The 26,269-nt window shown below is 36.2% G+C and overlaps 1 protein-coding gene across 11 annotated transcripts in view; it reads left to right on the top strand.

Annotated features, from left to right (window-relative positions):
- Positions 1 to 2,710: 2,710 nt before the first annotated feature.
- The window catches only part of PPFIA2 (PTPRF interacting protein alpha 2), a 310,694-nt gene continuing 287,135 nt past the window's right edge, over positions 2,711 to 26,269 (top strand). For 7 of the 11 annotated variants that reach the window (XM_027902167.1, XM_027902160.1, XM_027902158.1 and 4 more), the window contains exon 1: positions 2,711 to 2,959. In XM_027902167.1, the coding sequence (XP_027757968.1) occupies positions 2,711 to 2,959 (249 nt within the window). The remainder of the gene's footprint in view (positions 2,960 to 26,269) is intronic. The other 4 variants (XM_027902154.1, XM_027902155.1, XM_027902157.1 and 1 more) reach the window with 1 other exon arrangement.

Here is a 26,269-nt window from a genome sequence, read left to right as displayed (position 1 = left end):
ACTTCAAGAACTCTTGTAACTCCCTAACATAAATCATTTTGTATATAAAGACTGAAATGCATAGGTGCCCTCCTATTTGTCCTCAGCTTCCAATCTTCTACTACTAAACTGTAATTGGTCAGTTTGCTGACACTCTTTCTCTGTTTCTGCTGAAGTTCTTTCTCTGCTTTACCTGTCCTAGCTTTTGTTGCAGCCCCTCTTGATAAAACTCCCTTTTTCCTTTTTTTTTCTTAATTTAAGAATTCAAATGTGATCAGTATTTTGATTTCTTCCTGCTATCAAGCAGAAAATTCACGAAGAGTGCAGTAAGGTCATGGTGAAGTGGCTCTATTCTTCAACATGTGCTGAAAGTCTTTCCTGGGAGCAGTGTTAAATGGTGGTTGTCTTGGGACATTGAAAGTATCCCATCTGCTGGCAGGTATAAGAGTGATAAATGCCAAATAAAGTTTTAAAAAAGGAAAAAACAAACAAACATACAAAAAAAGAATATTTTTCTAAAGGCAAGAAGACACAAATCATAGTAAATCAGAACAGTATGGCATACTATATCTTTCATGAAGAGCTATAAGAAATTTTTCTTTGGAAGCGCCATAACAACCCTGTAGCTGTTTGGAATTTTGTTCCTTTTTTCTGTCTTGGTAACTCAGGAGCACTCTGAAAAACCAGGTTCCCTTCAAAGTTGTTTGGGGTCCTCATTGCCTCCCACAAAATAACTGTGTGAGGACATGACCCAGGATTCCCATTTCTCCTGCTCCTCCCTCTTGCAACAGTCAAAGCATCCCTTTCTGTCACACCCTACTGGTATTTCTGATCTGGCTCGAGTTATCATCTGCATTTCCATATTTCTCTCCACTCGCAGTGTGAGGGAAGGTAGAGGATGCATGTGGTTCCAATGAAATAACAGCATTAATCTCTGGACTTCCAGAAAGCAATGTACATCACCTGTCTTGACTGCAAGGATTGCGGTACCTTTTAAAGATTCTCCTGAGGCTGTGAGCTGTGGGAGAAAACTTCCAAATAGCAACTGCCTACATCAGGAACTGCCCACCCATTCCCTGCCTTCTCTGCTATTTTAGTCATAGACAAAGTTTGTTACTTGTGCTGTGTCAGGGTAATGCAGCCCAGGCATTCAAAATAAGCCCAATGCATGATTCCCTCCCCTCCCAGAATGCAACAGCTTAGAGGGACAAGATGTGGTAATAGTGCCATGAACATCACTCATAGATTCCATTGCTACTCTACAACCACTTACATATATGGCTTCCCACATCCACACAATGATTGTAAGAGGGGAGTTTCTGTCTATTTGAATGCAAGGTGCTGAGGTAGCAGCAGCTATCTGCACAAGATAGTTCCCTGCCTGATCCCACACGCTCACCAGCATGTATGCAAAATTGCACCACTTTTGCTCTGCCACAGTCTGTGCGTATGTTGTGCCACTCACACCATAAACCTCATTTGCATGTGCAGGACATTGGGAGTAATATCTTGAATGATGAACGTTCACTGATGAGAATCCCCTGGGACAAGAAGCACAGCCCATGAGATGCTGACAGTTGTGAGCAGGAAAAGTTCAGGGACAATCCAAATTGTTTACTTTGGTCTTGAAGAATGGGCATGCGGAGACCTTGGTCTCTGGCCACCTACTGCATACTGAAAAGTTGTGATTAAACTGAACAAGTGGCAGAAGGCCTAGGAATTTTTTAATTATCCCTTTTCTCTCCTTGAACTTGACCATCCCAAACTGGTTAGTCACAGATGGGAGCTGAGAGGAGACACTGCACAGGGTGATGGCCCTTTCTTGAGTGAAATGTGCTTCTGTAAGGCCGTGAGAGGTACGTGGAGGCGAGGCAGTGGCTCCCTCTGCTGCCAGTGCTGCATCTCAAGAGGTCTGCAGACAGTGGACAAAGCAGTTAATCAACAGCAAACTCTCCCAGTGATTCCCAAAGCTTCTTCTCATACACGAATGGAGGTTTTGAGATTTACATAAGAAACTTTGTAATTGAAGCATGGGACTAGCTGATATTGTTTGCTCTGCTCAGGACAGAATTAAGAAACAAACAACAGTGATTCTGTTTCCGGTAATTCAATTTGCACAAGATATGACAAAGATGTAATTACCAGAGAATTTCTAGTTCTTGACCTCTTACTGAACAAGCTCACTGGAGAATAATTTCTCCAGAGGGTGGGAATAACTAGATAGAAAAATAGATTAACCTGGTGTTAAGGCAGCATGATATGGGATCAATGGTTAGTCTGAGCTGTACTGTAGAATTGCCTAGAGGATGACAAAATCTGGCAATTAGTGGCAGATATTGACATCAATACCAACCACTCAACAATGAAATTAAATAGAGAAGGGAGAAAATCAACAATAAAGGAGACTACAGTTGCAGAGGAAGTATTTTCTGTCATTTTAAGAGAGTATTATTTGCAAAACTATTAATTTAAATTGTTCTGTTGGTGTTCATCTTCTTCCAGTCTTCTTTCAGTTTAGGAAGCACATTCAAAGTCTTTGCTGTTTTGAATTAGTCACTGTATTTAATCCCTCTCTATCGACCATCTGATTAACAATGAGCACAAATTTGAAAGAGGGAACAATGCAATAATCTACTGTGTCCATGTGACAGAGTTAATTCCTCTTACGAAATCTCTTTATATGTTTTGTGTACTGAAGAGTTTTTCCTTGATTTGTTTTCTTTTTAAAGAAATGATGTGTGAAGTGATGCCAACGATAAATGAGGACACCCCGATGAGCCAACGGGGGTCCCAAAGCAGTGGCTCGGACTCGGATTCTCATTTTGAGCAGCTGATGGTGAACATGCTGGATGAAAGGGACCGTCTCCTTGATACTCTTCGGGAGACACAGGAAAGCTTGTCACTTGCACAGCAACGCCTACAGGATGTCATCTATGACAGAGACTCCCTCCAGCGACAGCTGAACTCAGCGCTGCCCCAGGTATGTAGTTGATAAAGATTTTTTTTGTTTAGGTTCGCCTTTTTTTTAACTTAATACCACTTACTTTAACCCTAATAACTATTTATTCCTTGAGGCCCAAATTTTGCTCCCATTGATGTTGGCTGCAGAACTCCTGCTGATTAAATAGTACGTGATTTGACTTCCATGGGACCTGTCTTCAAATTTAAGAGTAGGAGTAAAGTGGTTGACTTCAAGGAGAGCAAGATGAAGGCCTGTAGCTACTGGTTCTTTTGGCTGTTGCTCTAGCATTTACTACAGGTGAGGGATCATTTAAATCAAAGATCTAACGGTGGGAACAAAGAAAAAAGAATGAGGATGTTTTCTAGGTACTATTCTGAATAAGAGTTTATAAAACCAAATAAAAACAACTTATGTAGGTTAAATAAGGTTCTATACAAAACCACAAAAACAACTATCTTAATATTTAAATTCAATTAATTTTAAATAATTATATAAATGTAATTATCTGAAGTTACCTTGGTCTTTTTTAGGAACTTCAAAATTACTTCAGTTAAAATATTAATGTGATAGTATATTTCAATATTATATATCAATGAAATTATTTGCTTAATATACTAGGATTAAAAGCAAAGAAACATCTTACTTCAGTCTGTATGTGTGGCCAGAGGTATGAAACATATCGTGTCAAAATGCAGTTTTTCTCTGTGTTCTTTTCTTGGCATCTCTTACTGTAACTCACTAGAGAAGGTGACTGTAGGCTTATCTGCCTGGTTCAAGTTCTATATCTGTTGAGACAGTGGTTAGGGAGGAATGAAGACAGTATGTGGTTGGAGTAAAGAGGTGGTAAGGATGAATTAAACAAGGGAGAAAATTTTTAAAGATAGAAAAGAAAAAAGGCATCCACTGGAGTAGGGAACAGAAGCAGTTGCTTAAGGGCTGACCCCAGTAGGTTACTGGAATATCTTGGGATAAGACTGAATAAGAGAGACACCCTGTAATCATTTGAAGAATAGCATTCGTGATTTGAGCATTAGCTCCAGACAAGAAGAATAAGTACACTTTGCTTGGGACAAACAAAAAGGAGCAGCAATGATATTGATATCCAGTAAAATCAAGGGTTTTTTTTTTTTAGTTTTTCCCTAATTTGTGGGAAGTTGAGCTTCTTTTCTACTTGTGTTGCTCTGTAGAAGAGTGTAAAAAAGTGAAAGACAGCATAAATCCTTTATTCAAAGATTTATTGCTAGAAATCTGAAGAAGAGAGGACTATCTGCATGTGTGTAACATTAAACAATAACCTTGAGTTATTAGGTAATGCTGTTACAGCTGCAGCTGTTAATTCTGTAGCCAATTACTGTAGATGCCTATAATTTTTTATACTGGTCAGAACAATGTATAGTTAACTATTTCTTTCAAATTTGAGTTACAGGAATTCAGTTGTCTTCCTAAGTGCTGTCATTGCAATAAATTTTGTTTCCATTAGATTAGCAGTCTTAACTTTATGAACATATATGTTTAATTGAATAGCTATGTGTAAGGCAGGAGGGAAAAAATGAGCAGGCAATTACAGATCAGCTGGACTAAATGTAGTAACAGGAAAGACTTTTAAACTTATCTTTGGAAAAAACCTAATAATATGTCAAAAAGTCAACTTAAAATATGACTAGGGTTTATCAAAGTTATCTTTATACAGAGTAACTCAACATGACTCTTTGGTACCAGATTTGTTAGGTTAAGGAACGAAGGTATTCCTAAAATGGATATCTTTTGAAGCTGCCCCATTTAAATTACTAATAGATGGGAAGTAAGAAAAATCAATATAGTAATTAGTAAGGTAAGTAACAAAAGAGAGTGAGGAAAACTTTTCACTTACATTAGACTGACAGGATAGAAGTAGGCTAGTAGTAGTAGCTAATTAAGAATGTGTTTTGAGATCAATTTTTGTTAATCTGACCACTACAAGAAGTAGCATGCTAGTGGAAATTTTGGACGACACTATCGCTGGTTATGGGGGGACCCACGGCAGACCCAGTGGCACATTTTGTATGGGAGACAGGACACACACGAGATGTGACCCACAAAATGGCGTTTATTGAAACAAGAAGACAGCTTATATACAGGGGAATACAGAAGTTTTGGGAATAGAGGAGGGTTTCTGCTAGGAAACATCAAATCCTGAGGTTCAGTGATAAGGGCACTTGGGGAGATAGGCTGCAGGGAACATGTCCAGTCACTCAAGGGGCAGGAAGAGCTAGGGAATAATGGAAGGAGTGTCCTGGGTGCACAGACAGGGAAATCTGCTGGGGCTGCAAGGCTGCGGCCTTGTAGCTGGGTCCCAAGCAGTTCTGTGCAGCTGCAGTTGCTAGAAGTCTTCTAAAAAGATCCTTTCTTCTGAGCCTTCCTTGCAGCTTTTTTGCATTTCTCTCCACTCTCTGTAGGCCTCCTCTGGTCCACCCCTGACACAGCACAAAGTTGTGAAGAGTTGAACAGTCAGCTAAGGGAATGAGTAGGATAGTACACAAGAACAGAAGTAACGGAAGTGGGATGATGTTGCATGGTACAGAGATGAGGGGCTTATCTCTCTCTCTCTCTATATATATACATATATTAGTTAATAACAAAAATTTATGTTCTGATCTTTAGATGGCAGTAGTAAAGAGGGAAAATATATGTTATACAATGGTTTTAGGCACCCTGTGGGAGCTGGATGTAGAAAAGGCAAATATAACTGTGAAATGTATTATGTAAGATATTGCTAATGGAATTAGGTGAGTATTAATGCAGTTAAATCAAGGGATAGTTTGAACCTTATCTGTCTGGGTTTTGGCTCAGTGCTGATTGAGAGCCAACCTCAAACTGGAAGAGCTTCAGAAAAAAGACTACTAGAGGAAAGAGACAGTAACATATTCTGTTTGAAAAGAGCAGTTAAGTTTTCTTACTTCTATGAAAAACTTAGTTGAGGGAGACCATGAGTGTTTTGTAAATTTTCTTGGAGAGACAGAAAGATGGAATGACCAGGTAAAGATGAAAGAAATGTTTTAAGCCAAAAACAATGTTGATGAAAGAATAAATTATTCTGGGGTACCACTAATGAAGATATATCATTCGTCAAAAGAAGGTCTTGAATTATGAAGGAATGACATCTTTTTTAAGCAAAGACACAGTGAAAACCCCCAAACTGTTTTCAAGATGAAGGTAGTGTGAAAGACATTATTTATCATACTGCCTTTGGTTAACCTCTGAACTTGACCCAGAACACCCCACCATGTTGTTTATTTCAGACTTTGTTGTGGAGACATTCTATTTGTGTGGGAACATTCCACACAAAGAATGAAACGTGAGTCTGAACATCTTCACTTAACTATGAGAATTATGTGATAATACAGTTAAGCTGAGAAGTGTTCTGTGCATAATAGGTCTTCTGTTATTAAGAATCTAGTTCACCAGTGATCTTGTTTATTCTTTGCAAAGCTTCCTGTTGACAGCAGAAGCCTCTAAGGAAAGTGTATTTAGATCTGCACTGCATGTTTCCTTGCAACAGGAATTTGTTGTATTTAGGTCGTGACTTTTGAGTCCAGCAAAAAAAAAATTGCTAAATACAGTACAACTCCATTGTAATGGGGAAGTATAAGATCTAAATACTTAACAGTGTGTTTTTATTGGAGTAAAATTAGGTTTTTTACTGTAGCACAAAAGAATCGTTTTACTAAAAGGGTTAGTATTTAGAAAGAGTAACTCATGGTTTGAGTGGTAGAAAGAGGAAAATGTTCAGTTACAACTTCCTCAAGCAAATTTCACCATAATCTTCTCTGAGCTAAATTGTCTAGAAAATATCACCTATATTAGTTGCCTTGTAGAAAAAAATACAAAGTATGTTATGGTAAGATTTATAATGACTCACAAGAATTATGAGTTATAATAGTTACAAGTGTACTCTGATAAACAATGTTGAAATAGGCTTGTTTTGTGGTTACTTTAGTATTTCTTTTAGTCTTTCAGAAAAAAGTTTCAGGGTATGAAAGATGACAAGATATTATTTATATGAAGATGTTCATAAGTCACCCCTCTCTAGCAAGTACGTTTATTTTGTTCATTAGTTATGCACTTGCTCTGTGATTTACTTACAAAATTAATATTCACACAATCACAGAATAGTTGAGGTTGGAAGGGACCTCTGGAGGTCACCTTCTCCCACTCTTCTGCTCCAGCAGGGTTAGTAAGAACAGGCTGCCCAGAACTGTGTCTTTTGAATATCTCCGAGAGTAGACTCCACAGCTTCTCCAGGCAACATGTGCCAGTGTTCAGTCACCCTTATAGTAAAAAAATGTTTCCTGATGTTCCAGAGGAACCCTGTTTCCATTTGTGCCCCTAGTCTCTTGAATATTATATTATGAGAAAGTTCTGATTTTACTGAACATTTACGTTAGCAGATTTTTTTTCTAAATGGCTACTAACTCTTTTCTGATCTGATCATCAGAATCTGCACCTATGCTATTTCTTTTATAGTACCATTCATTCTGACTAGTAAAGCTGACTAGAAGTTAAGTTCTCAGTATTAATCTCATAGAAACTTACTTTAAAACAGGAAAGTTAGGCCTTTCAGAAAGGTTAATTCATTCCATATCATGAAATCTGGAAATGCTCTGGATTTATTTGGTTGCATTTTTTCCTTTTTACTATAGAATGTGCCTGAGTTATAGAATCCTGAAGTAGTTTGGGTTGGAAGGGACCTTAAAGATCATCTAGTTTCAACCCTCCTGCCATGGGCAGCAATGCCACTCCCTAGATCAGGTTACTTAGGGCCCCATCCAACCTGACCTTGAACACTTCCAGGGATGGGGCATCCACGACTTCTCTGGGCAACCTGTTACAGCGTCTCACCATCCTCATAGTGAAGAATTTCTACTTGATATCCAGTCTGAACCTACCCTGTTTCAGCATAAAGCCATTCCCCCTTGTCCTGCGACAAGTCCCTCTCCAGCTCTTCAGTTCTCGGGCTCTTCCTTTCTACCCTTTTTAAACATGGGGTTATGTTTCTGCTTTTCCAGTCAGTGGGAACTTAACAAAGCTGACACGGCTTTTCAAGTAGGATGGATAGTGGCTTAGACACTTCATCTACCACCTGGGGATGCATCTTATCAGCAGCTCCTATGGATTTATTCACCCTCAGGTTTCTTAGATGTAGATAATCTTAAACCTGCTCTTCTCCTACAGTGAGCAGTTATTCATTCTCCCAGTTCCTGCTTTTGCCTTCTACAGCTTGGATACTGTGGCTGGAGCTCAGTGCCTAGCTTGCTTGCTTAATTTCTAGATAGCTAAACTTATATGAGTTGAATTTTATCATGCTTTTATGTCCACTGGCACCCCATAGATTTCAACTAAATTGTAATTGTTAGCTACAATAATTCAGTAATAAAATCAGTAGTAGAAACATACTGGTAATCATTAAGGTTTTATTTCATCTAATAGGATACCACTCATTTAGAAATAAATGCTTACTGGAGGCATGATGGAAGGGAAAATCCAAACAGGGAAAAGTAATGACCTTGTTTTATTGAACCAGTTTATGTAATTTGATCAATGTTAACCTTTAATAGGACTGTGATTAGAGAATTTTGTTGAGAGCCTTGCAGTTTCTTTCAATACAATGAACAATGACTGTTTTACCAGCATGGACAAGGAAAGTGTAGGAAGACAACAGTAAGTCAGTAGGGGCTTATTCTGAGGTTGTGTTTTCTCTTTAAATGTATGTGCTTATAGTGTGTGGATACAACATAGTAGCATACTTACAGACACATAAAATGACATAGATATAAAAATAAAATAGCCCACTAGGAAAATGTACAGAGATTTTTAAATAGTAATAATTAAAGTAGATTTTGCTCATTTAAGGTTGGAAACTTGATAAGAGAGTGTTGCTATTTACTGTTTGGTTGAAAATAATAGCCTGACCCACAGTATTGTTTTTAAAACATTTCTTGTTCTTATGATGAAGATGGAATGATGGCTTTTTTCCTTCATTTATTTCTTTCTGGCTATGCTGAAGAACATAGAGTACAAATGGCATCCTGTATATTTGAATGAATAATCAGTACTTTTTTTGCAGTACTAAAAACATCCTCTTGTGTGAAGGACTTCTGTATATTTCTTTATACAGCAAAATTATGCATTTTTCCCTCACATTTCCAGGGATTAATTTAAAAAGAATTCCAAGTAGTGAAATTGAGATCTATCCTACATATCTGAGGCAAGAAATTCCAAGTTTTCTGTCTCAGAGCTCCAGTGAGACACTCAGTATTCATGTGTAAAAATTGAAGTTTAAACCAGTATGTGTTGCTATCTCTAAATTTGTACTGTCATAGAGAATAATTGTTCAGGCTACTAAATAAAAATGTCATAAGTTTTAGGTGTTCTGAACCTATGCAGTTCCCACTAAAATCAGTGCAAGTAGCAAGTCTTTCTGACTGCCAAAATCAGTTTAGATTACTAAAAGGAACAGAAATATTTTCACAAACAAATTGGAATTTTGTTGTTAAAAGACAGACTGACTGTATTGGTGATGTAAGACAATGCTTTACCTGAGTCATATGTAGACTGCTCTTTTTTTTAAAATTGTCGTCATATTCCCAACAGAGCACAATCACAGGTATAATTATACGTACAAGTAATAACTTGAATTCTTTTCAAATATGAGTTTATTTCCTTGCTGTTGTAAAGTTCTGATTATTCAGTAGCATATCGCGAAGTATTTATAAGTAGGAGTTTTTCTCCTAAAAGCTTTGGACTTTGTAATGAGTACTTGATGACTGAAGAAGACTGATGGAACAATTAAGTGAAGAAAAAACTGGGATATAAGAAAAAAAGACAGAAACATAAATATTTAGAGCAGGAGGAACATGTGGTAAATGCCTGAAGCTAGCAACAAGACTACATACTCCCATTTCACTCTATATCTCCTTCATAAACATTGATATTAATTATTTTAGCTTGAACCAGGTACATCAACTGCTGCATTAACTATTGATGGCTCATTTATCTGAATGCTTATAAAGACACGTTATAAAATTATAATGGTGCTGGTCAACAGAATAGAACACAGATGGTTATGCAAGTTCCTGTAAAAGAAGCAGTTACCACTATTTTGTTGAGACCATAGTTTTCACAACAGCTATAGTCATTCCTCTTAGTGTTTAAGAGGCATATGGACATATGCCTTAATGGTATGATTTAACTGGGTCAGCCCTGAAGTGGTCAGGCAGTTGGACTAAATGATCCTTGTAGGTCTCTTCCAACTGAACTATTCTGTTATACAGGGAGGAAAAAGTGGAAAAAAGAATCTGATTTTATAAAGCTTACCTCTGTTAGTATAATCTTTACTCGTGTCCTTGAAAGTGGATGGTAGAGGCTGAGCCATCATCCAAGAACATCTTGAAAACACATATTCCTTTCTTTATCATTTCTCTATTAAAATCTAGGGAAATACAGAAATATTTGAGAATATTCAGGCTATCTTCTGTCTTAACAAATATTTTCCCATACTAATGAGTATTTGCACAAAGCCATAAAATTATGTTAGGGGAATGTTTTTTTTCCTAAAGTATAGATAATTTACCTGTCGCTGAAGTCTGTGGAGTTTTCCTGTTGACCCTGAAGACAACAGGTTTGTTTGTATTGATGAATATGTATCTTTCACATGATCCCCAGGAATGTGAACTTTTAGGGATAGAAGTTAAGGGCCAGGTCATTAACTTTATTTTATATAATATAACATTTCTACAGTCTACTCAAGAATCTGCTCCAAATCATCATTTGCTGAGTATATCTTATACTTTAGGGTTTTTCCTAGTTAGTATCAGATTACAGGCTTTGTTTTTTTGTTTTTGTGGGTTTTTTTAAATTATTCTATTTTATTATTATTATTGTTGATCAGCTGCATTCTTTACCATGTATGTGTTCTTAAAAAATCCCAATTACACTGTGACAGTCAATTTGTGATGACAGTGAATCATCTGTCAAAACATGCGATATTAAATAAATCTTGGAGACCTAAAGTAAGGTTTTTTGTTGTATGTTGGTTTATTTCAAATTACGAAGTAACCAAAATTACAGATTTGTTTTTTCTCTGAGACTCTAAGCAGAAGGGAACATAGCAGTAAGTAAAGGGAACGAATGATAAGGAAAAGGTGATCTACAATTAAATAAACCATACTTCTGTATCAAAATGGTAGAACTCTGTAAGAAGGGTAGAGTGAAAGTCAGTCTGCACAGGAAGAAAAGTCCTAAGGCAGAGTTCATGAAAGTCAGTAGAGAGGTTTTTCTATTTATTTCCATCAGTGACAGAACTACTCCTTAAAGAGCAAGTAATTAAGGAGCAAGCTGAGCAAAGGGGAAGAGAGGAACCTGGTGGTGCTGCTTGTCAGCTGCCTGACTATGAGCCCGCTCTGTGCCCAGGTGACCAAGAAGGCCAATGGCAGGCTGGCTTGTATCAAAAATAGTGTGGCCAGCAGCACTAGGGAAGTGACTGTCCCTCTATAACTCGGCACTGGTAAGGCAACACTTCAAGTGCTGTGTCGTTCTGGGCTCATCAGTACAAGAAGGACATTGAGGTGCTGGAGCTTGTCCAGAGAAGGGCAACAGAGCTGGTGAAGAGTCTGGAGCACAAGTCTGATGAAGAGTGGCTGAGGGAGCTGAGGTTGTTTAAGCTGGAGAAGAGGAGGCTCAGAGGAGACCTTATTGCTCTCTACAACTACCTGAAAGGAAGTTGTAGCCAGGTAGGGATTGACCTCTTCTCCCAGGCAACCAGCAACAGGAAGAGAGGGCATAGTCTTAGGCTGCACCGCAGGATGTTTAGACTGGACATCAGGAAGAATTTCTTCACCAAAAGGGTGAGTAGACATTGGAATGGACTTCCCAGGGGGGTGGTGGAGTCACTGTTCCTGGAGGTGTTTAAGGAAAGACTGGATGTGACACTTGGTGCCATGGTCTAGTTGACATGATGGTGTTAGGTCGTAGGTTGGACTTGGTGATCTCAGAGGTCTTTTCCAATCCAACTGAGTCTGTGATTATGTGATCAAAAGTGCTCCTGGACACTCTCACTATCAAAATAAGGCTCCTGAGAGTATCATAAATTTCCACAAATGCTTTCAGGAATCAGCAGTTTTTCACAAACTGAACGTGTCTGAGCCTTTATAAATTCTCAGATTAAGTCTTCAAAAAAAGTACTGTGAACGGGCGGATGGGTTTTTTCCCATGCAAACAGAAACTTCTGCATACTTTATAAGGATCAGGGAAAATTACTTGGGAACCTACATTTAAGTCTGAAAGTTGATAATTAGACTTCCAAAACAAATGATTTCACAGGATCTCAAATAATCCGAATCAGACTTGCAAAAATGTGTGCATTTGCCACTAAAAATATCACTATATGTATTTCTGATTTCACTGTTTTGGCTGGGTGCAATTCTTCATAATTTAGTCATATTTGAATCGGAACCATACACTGATATCTTTTTTCTTTTTGAATTTATCTGTGTTAATTTTGTTTTTTACTTGTGCATTACAGACCTGTGATAGCTAGAATTACAAGAAGATAAGTAACAATTTAAGGTAATAAAAAAATCAATGTTCTGATATATTTTAGAAGATACAGAAAAAGAAATTCTTTGTAGCTAGTCATTATTTGTATTCTCAGACATTATAGGGATAGAAGTGAGAAGAATCACTTTTGCCTGGGCAGAATAAACCAGAAAGTACTTATCTCCCAGAATAATACTAGCAGATAGATATGAAACATCTGTGATGCTAGTTGTCTTTATCCAGTGCTTCATTTTTGAGTCCTTCAGCATGATGTCTCTTTATTTTTCAAAGTAACTTTTCTCTGCCATCTAATTGGCATGATGATAATGATGTGCTAAGAATCCCCTTAAAGTAGTCACAAAAGATTTCTTTCACTCCTAGTTTAAAAAAGAAAGAGTTTACACCTACAGATGTTTATAGATTTATTTTAAAGATGACACCCAGATAAGAATAAAATTCTTTCTCACTGATTGTTTGAACAAACAAAAAATATTCATACTGAACTGAATGTAAAGCATACATTTTCTAGACCTATACTTTAAGAATTTTTATAGCTTTACAGTTCTCTGTTTGATTTTTTCGAAGATGGGAGAATGACCTCAGGTGTAGGCAAATTTTGCCGAGGTCTTTACCCCATATAGTTTGTTTCTAGAGTATACACATACCAGCTGCTCACAAAGAGTTGTTTAAGCGAATGCTTAATGAGAAGAGGTAGGAAAAAACAAGCCCTGTACTATGAGATCTCCAAAATGCTTTTCTGTCATTTGCAGCTCAGGGCAGGTTTTCAACTTCATCCAATATGCTAATCCTAAAATAGAAGTGCTTGTGTTCCAAAAGTGATCTACTTAGTTTTGAGCCCATGTAAAATTTTAAAAAATAAATAATCATAGCTAGAATGTACTTCCACCTACTTTGGCTTTTTTCTTTTATTTTTTTGTTTGTTTAGGTTTGGATTTTTTTAAATTCATCACTTAGAACTTTGCTGGCTGATACTCTCACCGCCATGAAGACCTATATGAAAAATCAGCCACAAAAAAAACCCCTATTTAGATATTTGTAAACATACCAATCTTGTACATGAATGCGCTTGTCTAAATGCAAGCAATGAAATAAATGTAAGAATGTATACATGATATTAATTATTTACAATTCAGATACAGTTAAAAATCTGAAAACAGATGTGACCATGTCCAGTAGTAAGTTAAATTTAGTGGACTCATCCATTCAAGTGTTCTCCAAGTAAGGAGGAAAAATTAAAAGGTATTGATGCTACCAAATGCAAAATATTTTTGTGGTTCTCTTAATGATCCTGCTTCTGAGAAGAGTAAGAGCACATTATACATTGCCCTTGCAAAATTTTTCTGTTGTCGCTTTTGCACAGAACATATACTTGAGTAAGAAAGTAACCTGCCTACCTTGTCTTTTTCCATGAGTCAGTTGTGACTCATGATTGTTGTACATCGTCCTCCAGGAGTGAGTTATTCTATGAGTATAAAGTGTGCTATGTATGAAGAACTGTGGTATAAATCAGAGTCACAGTAGATATTATTAGAATATGCACATGGAAGGTTGTACATCAGCAGAATTTTAAGTGGTTTGTGACATCTAGTTTGAAAAGGATGATGCTCAACATGCTGAAGATGAGTAATATATTTCTTTTTCTGACAGGGTGGTAATTCTGTAATGTAGTAGTATGAGTTACATAATTTTATTATGTTGCACCCTGAGTATCCTTCAGGATCTTTCTTTTAATTTCTAGTAGTTAAATCCATATTTGTATCTATTGGAGACTTGAGGTTCTTTTCCCCTATACCTGACCTTTTTCTCAAAAAAAACTTCTGCAGTTTATGCCTTCTGTAAGGAATTTTTGTGTTCATAATATACACATTTGTTGGAAGCTGTTTTAATTGCTCTCAAGAGTAGGTTTACAAGGGTAAAGCACTGATGGCTGAGCGTGTCCAGTCTTGGATACACTACCATTGCTGGACCAGTTCTTATAGAAATAATTCATCTTCTGGTGACTGAGAATTTCTATTAAAAATCAAGTGCTTTTGCACAAGCATTTCTATTGGTTTTTATTTAAAATAAATCCCAAATCAATCTGATTGCATAATCAAATTATAAAATATCATTTATTATCTAAAGCATTATTTTTAGGTCGTAGTTTGGATTTTCCATGAAAGAGAAACACTTTAAAATATTTTCAGTCTTTGCTTCCACAGTATTAGAAGAGTATTTTGCAAACATTTAATGTAAATGCAGCTTTGGAAAACATAGAATTCAGCATTAGCAGCAGAGGTTAGATTTTGTGAAGAAAGAAGTTATTTGCTAAAAATTATTGTTTTGACAGCCAGACCTATTTTTCAGAGCTTGTCATGACTGGGTTATTGTTTTTGCTAAGAAAAAAACTAACTTTGGAAAATGTAAAGACTTTTTTTACAGACATGGAAATATTTTTGAACACCTTAATGAAATGTTTGTAGTTTTCACTTAGAAACAGTATTCTGTTTTGAATTTGCCTATTTCAAAAGAAAAAAAAAATCACCTTCAGCTGGAATAAAACACTGCAGCTGAACTGAAAAGCAAGTTTTGGCATTTGTCTGGCTTTTGTTGTCAAGGAAATCACAAACAAAAATTTCCCCTCTATAGTGTAGAAGGTAAAAACGGTCTATTAGAAATTAAATTTTTAAAGCAGTTAACTGCTAAACTTAAATTTCAAAACAGTGAAGTGAACATGAACATGGACTGTTACTTACCATTGTCTATTTCACTGGATTCTTTTTCCTTGTGTAACTATGATGATTTTAGAAAGAATAGTAGCTATGACCGGCTAGCCATTCACATTATACTTTTGGTAATTATTATTTTAGGACAATGTTTACGTATGTGTTTGTTTTTTATTTTTTTATGAGAGATAAAATAGATCTGTATTTCACAAAGGTGTAAAAATTCCTATCTGCCAATTTCTCTTCTGTTTTGGTAAAACAACATGTGGTGGTTATTTTACCTTCCACAACAATTATGTCTCGTTACCTTTCTGTCTGAAAAAGACTTCCTGGTCCAATATGCCGATTCCAAATTTACTTATTATTCAGTGGCAGAGTTCATTGCCTTTGTTCATAGCTTGAGAGAAAATAGAAGAGAAAATACTATGGTATGGTTTGATCTTGTTAATCCATTTTTCTAAAGGCAAAATATATATATAAAAAAAAAGGAGGGCACGTTTCTATTTAATTGGTCATTGTTCTGTAGTTTAAAATCAAATGGTTCCACCTTTATTTTTAAATTAAACTCAGCCTATATGGCCATATAAATTTCCAAAAGGTAGATATTTTGCACCTGGCTTATTTAAGAAACTTCCAGTGAATTCTTTAAGGGGATTTCTCTACTCACACACGTCTAAGCAGTCTGGTCTCCTAAAGCTTTGTCACCCAAAATAATTAATACACTACATTTGACATTAGTGGCTTCATTTTTGAATCAAATCATAATGGCTTTTCTACGACTAACATGACATGTACCAACCTTTTGGCTTGGAAATCTAATAATATTCTGTTTGGGATTTCAGAGATAATTGGCCTTGAAGATCTTCTGAAACTGCATAGGACTATTTCTGATTAAGCTTTGTATGGAGAACTTTCGAAGCTTATTCTGTCACATTCTGTTAATCTGCAGTTCAGTGAACTAAAGCAATACCTTGAGGAGGAATGGACAACCATATTTGTCATTTAGTAGCTATGAGGTATTCAGCATTACTGGGCACATGAAGACGAAAGAAAGTGAACAGGCTATAGTTAAAAGATTTATAACTTCATCAGAGTGGTTGGAGTACATTGAGAATAACAGATAGGATGGTCTCTAAATTCTTGCCTCATGACATTTTTGTAAAGTTTTTAGTTTCAACTAATTGAAACAGGCTGCCAGTTTATGTTTCAAATATAACATGAAGTTTAATAACGTTTCATACTTTTGCAGTGTCTTATGTCACGGTAAACAGGGAAATTAACATACTACTTCTGCAGATCAGTTACATGTTCTAGGATTTTTTTTTACACAACCTATTTGTTGGTAAGAATACCCCTGAAATTATGAAATCCTACATTTGTCTATCTGTCCCCTATAGAAGATGGTTCTTTTCCTTCATGTTAAATTGCCTCCTCTGAAAAACTGAAAAACTTGTATTTTTTCCTATCTCGAACAGATAGGAAACACTTCCATGTTTACTTTAAATAAAAAATTTAATAATTTAATTAAAAATTAATCTTCATTTCTATGGTAGGACTGAGGGCAATTGCATCAAGGAGTGAGGAGACAACCCACTGTAGAAAATTTCTTATTTTCAATGCAGGAAAATTGAGAGTCATCTTACAACCGTATTAAGTCAGTGATTAAGAAATTACCTTTGTAGATTGCACATATGCTTTTCTTGTTCTAAACTGTCTCCCGTCTCCTGCAAAGTGAAGCTGAAGATGTTGAGGCAGTGCATTTTTTTAAAGGAAAAAGGTCTTAAATAGCCTAAAACCTATATCTCTCATGTATTATGAGTTAAAAAAAAAATCAAACATTGTTGTGTCATTTTTGTTTAGTTTTCAAATTATACCCATTTTGAAAGTGATTGTAAAAGACAGGTACCTAATTAGAAAATATACCTTTTAAATTAGAAATGAGTGGCCATGTTTTGAAAGAGCAGCCTTCTTTGAAAGGTATAATAACTTGTGCTTACAAGATAAAAGTGCACATACAATTCTAGTAAGTTACAAATAATGTAACTTTGTACTTCTAACTACCTACTTAACAATTTAAACAAAGCAGTAAGGAATAGCAATAGTCAGGAGTACTTAGGTCTCCCTTTGATGCCCTATGAAACCATAGGTCCGTCCCTGGAATCTGTCAGATTTTTGAAATGGTTTCCTTTCAGTTTCTTTACTTTTTAATGCTTCTAAGATGAGCCCATGCTTTAATCTAACTGGTCATCATTCCTCTGTCACTAAAGAAAACACAAGCTCTCCATACACCATGATGTACATTATACTAATTTCTTAATGTTGAGCTCTGTAAAGGTATACATTAGTCTTCTAAAGAGAACAGTAGAATGCTGTCCACATCACTGTTTCAAACTAGGCTGAAAATTTAAATATTAAATGTTTTAAATAAAACTTCAAGATGACTTTTGGAGTAGATATGTGGACATTCTGATATGAGATTTAAATGGCTTATCTTGTTCAAACATAGGAGCACAGATTTATCAAGAAGCCTGTTACAATAAAGCTTTTAAGTCACTTTGGAAAGGGAAGATGAGGAACAAATTAGTGTTAACAAATAGAGAAAGATAACCTGTGCACCAACCAGGAAGGTTTAATGTGACATTAAGCAAAGCTGAAAGTTCTGATTTATGCTACAGGCAAAAAAGCACTGTAGGTTTTAGCATGTGGAAACTACTCATGAGACAGCTAAGAAAGCAAGATATTTTTCAATTTTTCCTCCTTTCACCAAGCTTTCTCAAAAAAAAAAAGTTTATGTTGTAGTCTTTTTGCAAAACTTTTCTTTCTGTATCTTATACCTATTCCATTTAGGTGTCTTTAAATTTTCTGCTTAATTTTGGACCACAGTCTTTAAAAAAAAAGGGCACGGTTTGCTGTCTTTTCTGAGCATCTCTTACTTTTAGGTTTAGGTGTCTAAAATTTCTAGCTGCCTTAAAGCAATAAAAAAGAACCACATAAATGGTATGCTGAAATAGTTGAACAACTATAATTCTTTAGCAGCATTGGTTATTACAAAGCGGTACGGGGAAGTGATTTGCATTGCTATTACTTGGTGCATTTAATGTAGAAATTAATTGTACTGATACACAGTCTTACCAGATTTCTGTGGTCTTTTATTCAGAGAAAGTGCAAGAGTAATGCAAAAAATATAAGATGAGCTTTCAGTTATTAACTTACGGCATTTATACAGCATTTTTCATATTTTAAATATTAGCTGTCAATATTTACTGTGGTTCTGTAGTGTATGTACTGTAGATTTTTATCATGTTATGATTTTTAAAAAATATAAATAAAAAATGCAGTAGATGTTTTTATCATATGGGTACATAGTGTCAAGGTGCAACAAGAGCTGGGGACTTCCTGGGATCCCGAGGTCCGTTGGGGCAGACCCTGGCACCAGAGTCCATCCCACAGAACCACAGAACACGCTTAGTTGGAAGGGACCCACGAGGATCCAAGTCCAACTCCTGGTCCTACACAGGACCATTCCTAAGAGTCGCACTGTGTGCCTCAGAGTATTATCCAAAAGCTTCTTGAACTCTGTCAGGCTTGGTGCTGTGACCACTTCCTTGGGGAGCCTGTTCCAGTGCCCAACCACCCTCCCAGTGAAGAACCTTCTCCTGATATCTAACCTAAACCTCCCCTGACTCAGCTTCATGCCATTCCCTTGGTTCCTGTCACTGGTCATGAGAGTGAAGAGGTTGGAACCTGCCTCTCAGCTTCTCCTCATTAGGATGGGGAAGACCACAACAAGGTCTCCCCTCAGTCTCCTCTTTCTCCAGGCTGAACAGACCAAGTAACCTCAGCCGCTCCTCAGAAGGCTTCTCCTCAAGGCACTTCACCATCTTCATGGCTCTTCTTTGGACGCTCTCTAATAACTTAATGTCTGTTTTGTGTTGTGGTGCCCAAAACTGCACACAATATTCAAGGTGAGTCTGCCCCAGTGCAGAGCAAAGCAGGACAATCCCCTCCCTTAACTGGCTGGTGATGCTTTACCTGATGCCCTCCAGGACATGGTTGGCCCTCCTGGCTGCCAGGGCACTGCTGACTCAGATTCAACTTGCCATCGACCAGACCACCTAGGTCCCTTTCCATGGCACTGCTTTCCAGCATCTCATTCCCCAGTCTATACGTACATCTGGGGTTGCCCCATCCCAAGTGCAGGATCCAGCACTTCCCCCTGTTATACTTCATATGGTTGGTGATTGCCCAGTGCTCTAATTTGTCAAGGTCTCACTGCAGGGCCTACCTGCATTTGAGGGAGTTAACAGCTCCTCCCAGTTCTGTGTCATCTGCAAACTTGCTCAGTATCCCTTCCAGTCCTGCATCCAAGTCATTTATGAAGATGTTGAAGAGCACAGGGCCCAAGATGGAGCCCTATGGAACCCCACTAGTGACAGGTCACCAGTCTGATGTCACCCCATTTGCTATTACCCTCTGTGCTCGACCTGTGAGCCAATTGCTCACCCACTGCAGCGTCTTATTATCAATACCCAATTAGGTTATAAGTGGGGTTTCTCAGGGATTACACTTCTCATTGAGATTTTAAAACAAAAATACTTCTCAACTAAATTGTCTTGAAATTCCCTCATATGGTTTAAAAATTAGTCAATATAGTGTGAACTTTGTCACAGATTATCTTAACTAGTGGTTTAGAGCTTAATAATCTGAACGTGTTCTTTCATTATAACAGAGGTACTTCATGTAATTGACTGAGGAGATATAATGAACTTCGGTTTATAAACCGTCTATGATTTTTAAATTTGTTGTTACATCAGGGTTTTAGTGGTTGTCTAACATGCAGAATAAAGGGCACTTCATGTAATAAGGAAGAAGAAAATCTTTATGAGGAGAAATACAGTACTATTATCCCTATAAATGATGTTTAATGTGTACTTTAACCCTTTAAAATTATTGCCCTTCCTTTCAAAGCATTTTAGGTTGTTGGGATACAGTCTTAATGTGACAGTCCTAATAATAAAAGTGTCACTTCTGGAAATTAATAAAAAATTCCACTAAGAGTTCAGTGATTATATTTGTGAAGATTGTCTAGCTAATTTAAAAAGGTACAGGATGCTATTAAGTAGTAATCTCATGCATTTTAATTGTTGCGTGATTCTGAATAATTTCTAGGAGATTGCTAAAACAAATCCTGTAGTATTATTAAAGATGCCTTTAACGCAGTAGATTGTTCATACCCCTTTCATTTTCAGCTCCCAAATATAAATTGGAAAACAGGTATAGGTTAAAAGACTTGAGAGGCTGAGTGATTAACCTAGTGAGCAGGCTTATACAGTCTTTGCTGCTCCACATAACAGCAGTCAAATGAGCGTATATTAGGAGGGCAACTTTGTGTCCTGGTGGGACAGATTGCCCTCTTTCTTTGGGGCATCTGCAGCATCCCTTTCACTTTCTCTGACTTAAAAAAACCCACTCAGATCCTTAAAAGTATCTTTTTATCAAACTGTCTTTTATATCTCAAAGATGTTAAGCTTCATATTTACTGTTAGATACAACCAGAGTTGTTATCCAAACCTCCAGTTTTCCCTGTACCTCAAATTTCCTTTCCACTGGCTTTAGGTAAGTGCTCCTTACTGTGCCAGTAATTAGCTCAGAGTGGCCAGCAGCTGCAGTCTCTGCAGCCAACAGCCTACACTGCAGCAAGTTCTCACAAAAGGAACCATGATTCTCATCTAGTCATTGTCTATTTTGGGAGAAATTAAAAACCTGTAATTTTGCATCATTGCTTCAGTGCTAAAAAATACAAGCCTGATATAAATGTAGGTTTCTAGTGTACCATATGTTATTTTTTACTGCCTACAGGCTGGTCAACAGGGTATTAATTGGCTGAGAATGAATGTAATTTTTGGCTTTTCAGGCTGCTCAAAACTGATGCTGAATTGTGTATGAGAGGTCACAGAAAGAGCGCAGTACATGATGCTAGCTGTTCATCTCTTCTAGGCAGAGTTATGCAAATATATGTAGCTTTGCACTCTGTCATCTTTCTTTTAGTGGATTTATTTAAAAATAAGTTGTTCTTTTCTGTAATAATGACTTGACTTGCAGTTTAGGTCACTTACCCTGTAAGAGCCTCACCAAAGGAATGCAGTTTCATGTAAAGTAAACTGGGGGTATTATCACCTGAATTTGTTTTCTGATTTTTTTTGGCTTGTAATAATAAGTGTATGAAATTATAGAACCAACTAAAAAGAAAAAAAAACGCAATAAAACAACCAACAAACTTAATTTACCTCTTCACCAATGAAAAAGTCTTCAGTAAGTCTTCCTTATTCCTAGAGGGAGAAGTCTGTATCAGGAATATGTAAGTACTTCTCATGATATATATATATATATCTGTGTGGTTTCCACAGAAGCACTCTAACTGGACTGTTACCATTATAGAGCTCTGGTGAAAGAATATGTTTTTATAAAAAGCTTTTGAAGTATAGATTTAGTATACAATAACTGTTAGTTAAATGTTATAGTATCTGAACAGATAATCTAATTTATGAAACACATTACCAGTTTCTTAAAGGCTGGATATGGTCACCAAAATCAACCAGAACACATTACAACAAAATCTTAAAATGGCATCTCTAGTAAATCTTTTCTTCTAGAGTTGGGTGGGGAACTGAAGTTACTAAATCAGATGTAACACGCTGATGTAAAATGTGTCAAAAAGTATTTTGAGATATTTTAAATTTTCTATTCCAAAATTGGTAGTCTGTTAGTAAGATGTCTCTCAGTCTCAAATCTATTGAAATTATCTGTACTTTGGATGCTAAAAGGATATTTCTTAAAAAATAATTTCTTGTCAATTGAGAATAACCTTAATCTGAAAAAAATATTACAAGGATAACATTTCTACTTTCTAATGGACTCATTAGTCTCCTAGCAAGACCTGTAAGTTGATGTAAGGCAAATTTAGACATGAGGTAAGATTCTTTGAGTATAGTCAGCAATGATAATACATCGCTGATGGGATAGTAAGAAAGCTTGGTGAGGAATTTGATAGGTTTTTATTTTTTTAAATTGAAATGCATCTTGTTGCAAATGAAGACTTCAGCCTTTTTCAAGTTTTTCTCAATAAAAGTTTACATTGCGGTTAAAAGCATCTTGCTCCAAAATATCAGGAAGGTAGGAGGAAGATATAATAATTTGAAGTTAAGTCAAATGAAGTTGTAAAATGGACTTTCATTTTTAAGTAAATTGTCTGCATTAAGGCTTTCTTACCTACACACATATAAGTAAGAAAGCCTTAATGCAGACAATTTACTTAACAATGAAAATAACATCATGCATTCTCAAGTGCTGAGAATAAAGATGTAAGGACTACCATTGAAAAGGGACATCTGTTTTGAAGTAACAAATGAAATTTGTAGTCAATGGTGAAATATGTAATATAGTATGAAATATGATTTTTTTTTCCATTAGAAACTTCAACTCTAGTGGGCATTTTGTGGTATGGTAGAGCTGATAACATTGGAAAAGGTAGACAAAAAGTCATGAAAAATATCTTTTTGTGTGTAATTAGAATGGGAGAGTTAACCTGTGTGTGAATAAAAGTAATTTACTTAGTCTTGAAAGTAATGGAATAAACTCCTATAATACCAATATTCTGTTGAAAAGAATTTCATAGAAAATAATGTGTAATAATAAAACACAGTATCTTACCATCCATATGAGTGAAAATAAGGATGGGCATGCAATTGTTTCTTTATTTATGATGATACATTGGGGATAATAAAATTAATATGAACTTCTCTCCAAAAGTTTGTCTAACATTTCATCATCTGCTTAAAATCATAAAAATCTGAACTATAAAGTTCTGAATAAAAATTATGTGAGTTGTTCTAAAAGGCAAGGTAAGGCTTCTGTAAAAAGAGAGATTTTACAAAAGTATGGCCCATATTTTTGGCACAAAATCAAACACATGCAGTTACTACGCTGTGAAGCAGAAGGGCTATGAGAAACACCCACAGGAAGGACTGTAGAAGTAGCAAGCAAACTGGAAGGAAGTCACACTGATACTTAAAGGCATAACTTATAGCATTACAAAACAAAAATAATAAAAAAACATAACAAGCAAAATGGTTCCTTTGTGGGTCAGTGCTTTCTGCTGTTGCCTTGTAACCAGTTTGGTTTCAGGGCCCTGAATTTATTAATGTGTTCTAACGGTAATCTGCATGCAAGTTTCCCTATTCTGCTCCTTTTGTTTGTCTGCTATAAATTATGTATCATTATTAATAACATAAAGCTTTTCTTTGGAGAGCATATTTTTAACACAGTGTGGATACAGGGAACGAGTAGAGTATGGCTCATGCCCCTACCATCCCACTGTAATTCACATTTGCTTAAAGCTAATCCCATGGCCCTATGCATAAATAGAAACAGCAGCTTCATGAACTGTTCAGCCTCATGTTGTTTGTTTGTGGAATATTTGTGGAATATGACCTATTCCAGAGACACAAAATTGCCTAGTTTAAAAGGAAGGATTGTGGCAAATAAGTAATTTTTGATAGTTTGGTTATTTTATAAATTTTATGTTATTATCTTGGCTCTTTTTGAGAAGTGAAAATGTTTCTGATTTGATACATTTTGCTCATTTTAAAACTGAGTACAGAAGTAGCTGACAATAAAGAAGTCAGCAGAGGGATATTTGACACTACCAGTTTGTATCTTAACCTCACTGTGTACTTTTCTCAGATTGTTGATTTATTGCTTTAAACTCATATCAACAGCTGTGTGACACAGTTATCTCCAGGTTCCTTTAAATTATACATGTCTAAGTGTTCTTTTTCTTTAATTTTATAAAAAGCACTTCTGGCACACGATGTAAGATATGCTCCAGTGCAGATAACAATTTTTATGTTTTGCTTTGAAAGTTCTTTTGAATAAGAAAAGCAGTATCTACTAATGTTATGAAGTATTAATAAACTAGTATTAAATAAAACATGGTGGATGAAGGAGTAAAGAGCCAATGGTAGAACTGAATTGGAATAAAATCACAAGGGCTTTTTTAATTATTTTTTTTGTTGTTGTTTAACTTCTAGAAAACAGACTTCTTGTGTCCACAAAACACTTGTTTTGGATGTTCTGGAATGGTGAGGAAGCACGGGGCTGGCTTCCTAAACTTTAGTGAGTTCCATGTCTCTCTAACATGAAACAGATGACATTGGCAAAGTGGTTGCTGGAGACAGCACCCAGTTGGCAAGGAGAAGAAAGCAAGGCACACAGCTGTGTGAGGGCAAAGGCTTGGTGGGCTGGCTCTTGTGTCAGGAAGTTGGCCTACTGGGTTACTTATTCTGTCTGATCTGTTATCAGATAGTTTCCACGGTCAACAGGATGTTTTTGCCCTCAGTCTGCTTGCAGGTAAAGGATCTCTGAAGTGGGATTCTACAGCACGTGAAGGTAAATTTTTTTAAAGAAGTTACGTGAAAGCAGCAGGAGGAATAAGAGGGAGCAGTAGTAAAATGGTTGTGGCTGCTCTCATCCCATTTGTAGAGTAAAATTCCCTGCCGACTCCTGTGGGACTGGTTACTGAAGTCTGCGTAATACATCAGGAGTGGTGTTACTATGAAAGCAGCAAGCTAGAAATCTCTTGAGTTCCTTGTGATCTACTGGGTGATGAAGTGGTGAGATGGTGTCTGTTTTAGCATTGTCACACTTCTGCCTCAACAGTTAATACTACAGACTGTCTTCCTCAGTACTTTCCTGTATTAATGTTCTTTGCTTCATCTCTAATTTGCTTTCTTGTGGCAGTGCTGATGTTTTCATTAGCTTAGATTAATTTAACAGTGTTCCATGCTGGTCTAACTATAGTTACTCTAATTTTTTAATAAAAGCTTATAGGCATGATTTTCAGGTATAAATTCACAACACTGGAATTTAAAAGCACTTATTTTTATTCTGATCTTCCTTACTGTAAAGCCAAAAAGAATCTATATCTGTGTTCTGTCAATGTTTTATAAGTGACCTTCTAATCTGCAGTGAGAACTTCTTATCTCCTTCCCTAGGGAAGGCAAATTACCTATAACTAAATTTCAACTCCCTTTTTGCATGATTTATTGATCATGTCAATATCTTGCCATTCTTTGTGTTTAGCTTGTGATGCAAAATCTTGATGAAGTGTTGCTTCTGTTCAGAATCACTAGATAGAAAAGCTTCTGTAGGGTTATCTTACTCCATTATGTTGGTTTAAAACATGCCTAATTGTGACAGCAGGCTCTCTACAGGTGGCAGTAAATTCAGAAGTATTTACTTTCTTTAACACACAAAAAGAATTTAATTAGAAAAAGAAAAGTGGTATCAGGATGGGCCTGTCTGTTTCTTTTCCTGTTCTGTCATAGAACTGTTGTTAACCTGGCATCTAATAATAACACTATGGATACCTGCACACTCTTGAATTTTATTACTTTCAAAATCTGTTGGTCTCTCTTTCAATTTTTAGTTTCTTCAAAAAGGACATATTCAGTTACGTTAATTCTTCTCCTAAGTGTGGACATAATATATTTGGTTTATGCCTAATTTTAGTCAAGCAGTGACAGCTGTCTGCTACCAATAACCTGTAGAAATACATTGATTTTTTTTTTAATGCGACCTCTAAATATTTTAAATAGGTGTTTAGTATCAAATGAAGAAGCTAAAGCCTTTTAGTTTTATTTTTATGCCAACATTAAATTTCTGAAAATAATGAAATAGTTTTGCATACTGATGCATAATTTCAAGTGCTTTTCTAGAAAAAACATTTGCTCTATATTCAGTGTCTAGTTTGCTGGAAATAATTCAATGAGCACTCACTCAAACGTCCTTGTGTAGCTGATGCAGATTCTACAGTTTTATGCTGTGTTCTCTTTAGTATATGTCGTGCCCTCTGAAGATGTTTATTATATTCTGTATCATCATTAAGTTTTACAATCCAATTAAGTAACTTTATTATGATAAGACCTTTACATGAAGTAAACTACTTTGTATGATGATATAGTAAATGCAG

Source organism: Empidonax traillii, unplaced genomic scaffold (genome assembly GCF_003031625.1).
Source record: "Empidonax traillii isolate 1590-97213 ecotype Southwest subspecies unplaced genomic scaffold, ASM303162v1 scaffold846:size362177, whole genome shotgun sequence".
NCBI lineage: Eukaryota > Metazoa > Chordata > Aves > Passeriformes > Tyrannidae > Empidonax > Empidonax traillii.
This window is presented reverse-complemented; position numbering and strand designations above follow the sequence as displayed.